The 6,759-nt window shown below is 36.7% G+C and overlaps 1 protein-coding gene across 1 annotated transcript in view; it reads left to right on the top strand.

The window, feature by feature from the left end:
• Positions 1-3,487: 3,487 nt before the first annotated feature.
• Positions 3,488-6,759, top strand: part of LOC121386105 (retinal homeobox protein Rx3-like) — a 38,400-nt gene continuing 35,128 nt past the window's right edge. The window contains exon 1 of the mRNA XM_041516906.1: positions 3,488-4,576. Coding sequence (XP_041372840.1) covers positions 4,360-4,576 — 217 coding nt within the window. The 5' untranslated portion in view covers positions 3,488-4,359. The remainder of the gene's footprint in view (positions 4,577-6,759) is intronic.

Genomic DNA, 6,759 nt, shown 5'->3' with positions numbered 1-6,759 from the left:
AGAAGATGAAGAAGAAGAAGAAACAAAAAGAACAAGTAGTAGAGTACAAGTAACAGAAGAAGATGAAGAAGAAACAAAAAGAACAAGTAGTAGAGTACAAGTAACAGAAGAAGATGAAGAAGAAAACATAGAAGAATAAGAGGAATAATAATAATAAGAAGAAGAAGAAGAAGATGAAGCAGAAGAAAGAAGAAATAGTAGATTATGATGATGATGAAGACGAAATGAAAAAGCAGAACAAACCCTAGAAGAATAAGTAGTAGTAGTAGATGATGATGAAGAAGAAGACGAAGACGAAGACGAGGAAGAAGAAGATGAAGATGAAGAAGAAGAAGAGAAGAAGAAGAAGAAGAAGAAGAAGAAGAAGAAACAGAAGAAGTAGTAGAAGATAATGACGAAGAAGAAGAAATAGAAGAAGAAGAAAGAGAAGGGGAAATATTATTTTAATTATTGTTTTGGTTTTTAATCTCATGTTTTACATCACATCATCCACATGCAATATTCGTACTCGTATCGCATTACGAATGTGTACCAACACGTCTGCACAAGACACTCTAGCCCCTATCGAATATCATTCTGATCTTAATCCCACCAGGACCGATAATATCGAAGACTATTGTCTTCAGACAGTTCTGTGTTTATAAAACATTAACCAAGATACAGCAGGACTGGTGGCGAATTATCCAGACGACAGCCGTGGCGTGTGACACACCGCAACGAGGCTAGCCACGCGCACTGGTAAACACAAAGTCTGGTGTGAGACCATTGTGTACGTTTAGCAGACGTGTACCTCTATCTGGATGATCACCCTGTTACAGTTAATTATTATAATGGCCGTCACTTCACAGCAAAACCCGTCATTATGCACCTTGGTGGCATAGTGTTAAAGCCATCGACTTTAATAATGCTACTAGGTACTGGGTTCGCATCCAGATATCGTGTTCTGACGAGATTACAAAACCAGATAAACTCAACCCAATTTGAATGTAATGAAATTTGTATTTTCTTTGACTCTATTCTCTACACATAGTTTGTATGTAATATGACTCTGTTATCTACACATAATCTGTATGTGATATGACTGTTCTCTACACAAAATTTGTATGTGGTTTGACTGTGTTATCTACACATGATTTGTATGGATATGACTGTTCTCTACATACAATATGAATGTGATATTTGTGATTTGACTCTGTTCTCTACACATAATGTGTATGTGATTTGACTCTATTCTCTACATATAATGTGTATGTGATTTGACTGTTCTCTACACATAACTTGTATGTGATTTGACTCTATTCTCTACACATATTTTGTATGTAATTTGGCTCTATTCTCTACACATATTTTTTATGTGGTTTGACTCTATTCTCTACACATAATCTGTATGTGATTTGACTTTATTCTATACACATAAACTGTATATGGTTTGACTGTTCTCTACAGATAATATGTATATGTTTTGGATAACTAAAATCAATGCAGTTTATTTGTAAACTCTAGATATAATTTGTATGTGATGTGAAATTGAGAATCTATAATCTACATTCAGTCAGTATCTATAGACTGTTTGAATCAAAACTCAGTCGAGGCTATGATTTAAATCTATAGTCAACTTCTATATGGTTTCATGTTAGAACATTTAAAGATGAAATACATTTTATGTTTATATATCCTTTACATAATATATATACACATGTATACACTGTTCTAAGAACTAATTATCTGTCTCCAAAACACAGGTATGATCCCAATAGATTTTAAAAGGCAATTTTGTTAAATTCCAAATGTCTGCACAAATGGACTGTAAGTACATTTATCTGTGAAGTACTTTGATCTCGATGGGTATTTTGTAACGGTTAATGGTTTTACTGTGTATATATTTTGTTCATGCATTATATAACCGTGATTGCTTTTATATGTCAAATGTTTGATATACTATATGTATACATGTCAGCGCCACTCTTCGTGTTACGGGGTGGTGAACCCTAACAACAAATAAAATGAAATGAATCTAGAATCAACATCAGTTTACGAGTATGTGGCTTGAACGCAGACTAATGTGCTGTCAAACGATATAATGCGAATGTCTTGAGTCTTCAGTCTATACAAACATACAAACTGAATGTGATTTCAGTCTAGAATCAACATCAGTTTGTGTGTGGTTTCATTCTAAACTCGGTATAGAATTAAGATATAAAACAAAATTTTCATATAGTATCAACAAACAGGCCTAGGATACCTTACATCACCGTCGAACATATAGGAATAAGATAATGGATATTCTCATATTTTCAAAAATAATGTTGTTGTTGTTTTTTTGTTTTTTTTTCTTACAATTATCTACTATGTCTATAATGAGTTATTTATAAGTTCGCGGAAGTAGACTTCTGATAAATCAATCAATCAACTATTTAATATGATCTTATATTCACTGAAGGTTCAAGCACGCCTGTCTTAGGCACAACCTCCGAATTTCCCGGTGGATGTGTCAAAGTACTTCTGACTGTAAAACAAGTACAAAAGCTGATGAACTGATGTATTCCTATGTCAGTAAATTCAGGTCTTGGAATCGTAGAAGTTTATATTGTATATGACACGAGATTCCGAGAAATACCACGATACAACTGTAGGTTGGTTACAGACAGAATAATATATATATTGTTGTGGTCGTTTCATAATGTTTATCTAATAATGTGTTGCTTAAAAAGGAATCCAACAACTCGTTGTAAGGTAACTGGTATCAAGGAGCCACTAATTTGATGTCATCTATCTTCAACTTAATTAAATTAATACTACCTTGGCTTTGTTATGCGATGATTGGAATGATTGTCGTCTTCATAATGATTGGTGAAGCGCTCGCCTGACGCACGATCGGTCTAAGATCGATCCCCGTTGGTGGATCCATTGGGCTATTACTCTCCCCACTCGGTGCACTACGACTGGTATATCAAAGTCCGTGGCGTGTGCTACCCTGTCTGTGACCTCAAACTGAATTTCCCAGATCTAGGAAGACATATTTTTGTGTTTTTATGTTGTAATTTTTGGTTGTGAAATTTTTTTGGGGGGTTTCTTTTTATTTTATAAGATAAAACTATGGTACTAATTTTCGTCTTAAAACGGTGGGCGCAGACCCCCCTCCCACTGGCACCCCTGTTCCTACGGGCCAGAAATGGTTTCCAATCAATCAATCAGTCAATCAGTCCGTCAGTCAGTCAGTAAGTCTGTCAGTCAGTCAGTCAGTCAGTCAATCAATCAATCAATTAACCATTTTACTCGTGCCTACATCCACTAAGTTTCAAGCACGACTGTCTTGGGCATACCTCGGAGATTCCTTGGTGGATGTATCATGTTGGTTTAAAAAAAAAAAAATACAGTGCTGTGGCACGAACTATATTAAGGCGCGGTGTATATTTACTGAGGTGCAAATCGGTCTATTTTGAAAACGTCGCATTAACATCAGGTGTGAAGGCCGCCAGGCCAACCAGACAGGAATAATTTCTCATATTTCCACGGAATGTCCACAATCAAAAGTAATCTTGACAGGCGATCATCGAGGTATAAATAATCAACAGCTCTGACGGGAGAGATAGAGGGAGAGAGGGAGGCAGAAAGAACCCCGCTTCCGAGGGAAGTTACTCTGTCAAGACACGGTGGGCCGCAACGTCACGGAGCGCGCGCACTAGACAGCTTGCGCAGCGGAGCGCCCTCTCGTTTGAAAAACTTTTGTGAATGGTTGTCAGTTTCAGCAGTAATGGTGTCGCTAAGCAGTGGAATGGCAGACATGACCTTTGTTCGCAATTACTCGCGCTTGTTTGCCTGTCCAACGCTGGGACATCACCCGCGATTTGATTGGCTCTCACAGAGCTTATTTATCAGCAATTAATTTCCGATGCCCCGCCCACCTTGTTAGGCACCGCGTGCATTGTCAGGCAGTCTTTACCCGGGCTCCCCAGGAGACGAGGCCCCGAAGCAAGAAATATTGTCATCGCTCGCCCGCTTTCTTAGGATTAGATTAAACCGAATTAGACGACTGACAATACGGAGTAAGGTTACCGCATGATCGAGTGTGCTTAAAAAAAAAACCTTAAAAAAAAAAAACCCTTAAAAAAACCTAAATAACACAGCATCAGACGAATGCGGGACCTCATTCGAAGTTAATCCACCAAGACTCAAGGGGAGATAACTCCGCGATAAGTCGTTTTCCGTCTTCTCCGATATGCACCCCTAAATGCTTAAAGAATGGCCCTATCACGTGGTTTGAGGTGTTTATGAGACGATGCTTTAAAGAGAAATTAAACAAGTTGGTATAAGGAATTGGAGTGGAGTAGTTTTAATGACCGTAACAACAGCACATCTATGAGTGTCTCGACGGCCAATTTCCACATCGACTCCATCCTCGGGCTGCGACAAGGGGGAGAGGACGAAGCAGGGTGTGGTCATCCTCCAGGAATCGCGGACAGGATTATGGGTCTGAGTACAGCGCAAGAGAGGAACTGTGGGGGTAACAGTAACTTTCGATTTGACGAGCGCACGATGACGGGTCCACACCACGTACAGACAGACAACGTGACAAGTAAGTAGACATTGTTTTTTCGAGTTAAAGGGATATACCCTAGTTTTTAAACACTAAGGCATATTTTTGACTATAATAGCCGTTTTTGATAACTGAAGTCATACTTTACTTAGATTTTATGGCTTAGATTATCAATTTCCGTACATGCTTTTGGTCATCCTGGTGTTTTTAATATCACAAGATGCATTTCTCAAATTTTTAAAAACGCACGTGCGTCTGAGCAGTAACAGGTATGGAGTCGAGTTTTTTTTTTAGGGTATTTGACTATTTCAAAGTCACAGACTGACGTTTCACTCAATTGTAACTTTAATAGGTTTATAGATTAACTAAACTTAGTGTTAATTTTCACGGGTCTAACTCTTTAAAACGTTTTATATGTTGTGACAATGGCAGGATGATGATCCAGGGCTCACACTGGAACACATTTTGGTTTAGCCAGTTTTGACAAATGCAGTATATTTCCTTGAAATTTATTAAAATGTGGTTAATTTGACGAATATCTTATTTGCCGTTTTATATACAAATTAGCAACTGACTAATTTGGCAATGTACAGGAAAAGCCATGGGGATCTACCGTCCGTCCCACAAGAAACGCCGTTTTTCATACTATGAAATTTACTACAAGTTATTTATTTCTGAGGAGATTGATTTGTAAATTGAACACAAAAATAGTATTATTTTGTTATTTCCAAAACCCGTTTACTTTTCTTCTTACGTTAAACGAAACTGAAATTATTTACAAAATACATTTTTATAGAATGATGGGAAATACTATAGCTCAGTCAGTAGAGCGTTCGCCGTAGGTGCTTGCGTCGTAGGATCGAACCACGTCAGTGGACCCGTTCTCTGATTGGGTGTTTTCCCCGTACCAAACAGTGCACCAGGTCGTGGTATGTGCTGTTCTGTGTGGGGGGAAGTGCATATAAAGTACCCCTTGCTGCTAATGGAAAAATAGCGGGTTTCCTCTAAGGCTATGAATGAAAATTACCAAATGTTTCAGCTAATGATTAATCAATTTAATGTGATGTCGATAAACAAAACATACTTTTAACATATGTGGTAACAGAGTGAAATATTGTTTGTCTATTCGTAAACTAGCTTGACGGTATATCACTAGGCCACCTTTGAATTGTAAATAGTTTTCTTTGCGTGTGTATTCTTGCGATAATTTATCCTAAGGGTATACTTAATTCTTTACACGCTTAGTTAGTTCTATGTGGTAGACGATTTTCTAAACATATGCAATCCTAAGATGATACACAGCATTCTGTAAATACTAGAAGTTTTTAAAGGGACATTCCCGAGTTTGCTCATTGTAAGATGTTTCCGACTAATAAAATATTTCTACGATTAAACTTACATATTAAATACATTTTCTTGTTTCGAATATCAGTGTCTGTATATTCAATGCGTTTCTGGTCGTCTTAATATTTGTAAGAATCCCAAACTGGATTTTGTCTTCAAATAATTTCATACGTACGAAAAAAGTATATTTTAATTTCATACGTACGAAAAAAGTATATTTTAGGAAATAAAATGAAATTTAACCTAGTACAAATATTAGAATGATCAGAAACACCTTTAATATACAGCCACTAATATTTTATGCAGAAAAATATATTTGATATGTAATTACAATCGTTAAAAAGTCTCTGTTAGTCGATAACATCTTAAAAATTGCAGCAAGTCGGAAATGTTCCTTTAAGCAAACCGTACGGTGTTCCTAAACAAATAAAACTCAGAACATTTGAAGGAATTATTCCAGCATACTACTACTACTACTACTACTACTGTTGCTGTTGTTGTTGTTGTAGTTGTTGTTGTTGCTGCTACTGCTACTTTAATTGTACATAATATACTGGCATTACCCTGCAATACATCATACAATAAACATCTTAATTTAGAGGGATACCGGGCAGCCAAAATATTTTATTCAAACAAATGTATGTTGTGTCTCGGACATTATTGTGCTGTCACGTTGTTTTATGAACAAGTTCAATTTCTTGAAGAACTTGTAGTTTTATATTCTATTATAATCCTATCTGATTCGTACTGCCCGTAGTCAGCTGATTAAACATGCAAAACTACTTTTAAATACTATTTATCTGTAGAATTTAGATTTGAAACAATCGAAGAACCACGAAGTTCAAAGTTGGTCCGTTAATTACAGCGATTGTCATGAC

Source organism: Gigantopelta aegis, chromosome 2 (genome assembly GCF_016097555.1).
Source record: "Gigantopelta aegis isolate Gae_Host chromosome 2, Gae_host_genome, whole genome shotgun sequence".
Lineage (NCBI taxonomy): Eukaryota > Metazoa > Mollusca > Gastropoda > Neomphalida > Peltospiridae > Gigantopelta > Gigantopelta aegis.
Note: the sequence above shows the minus strand (reverse complement) of the source record. Positions and strands in the feature narration are given on the sequence as shown.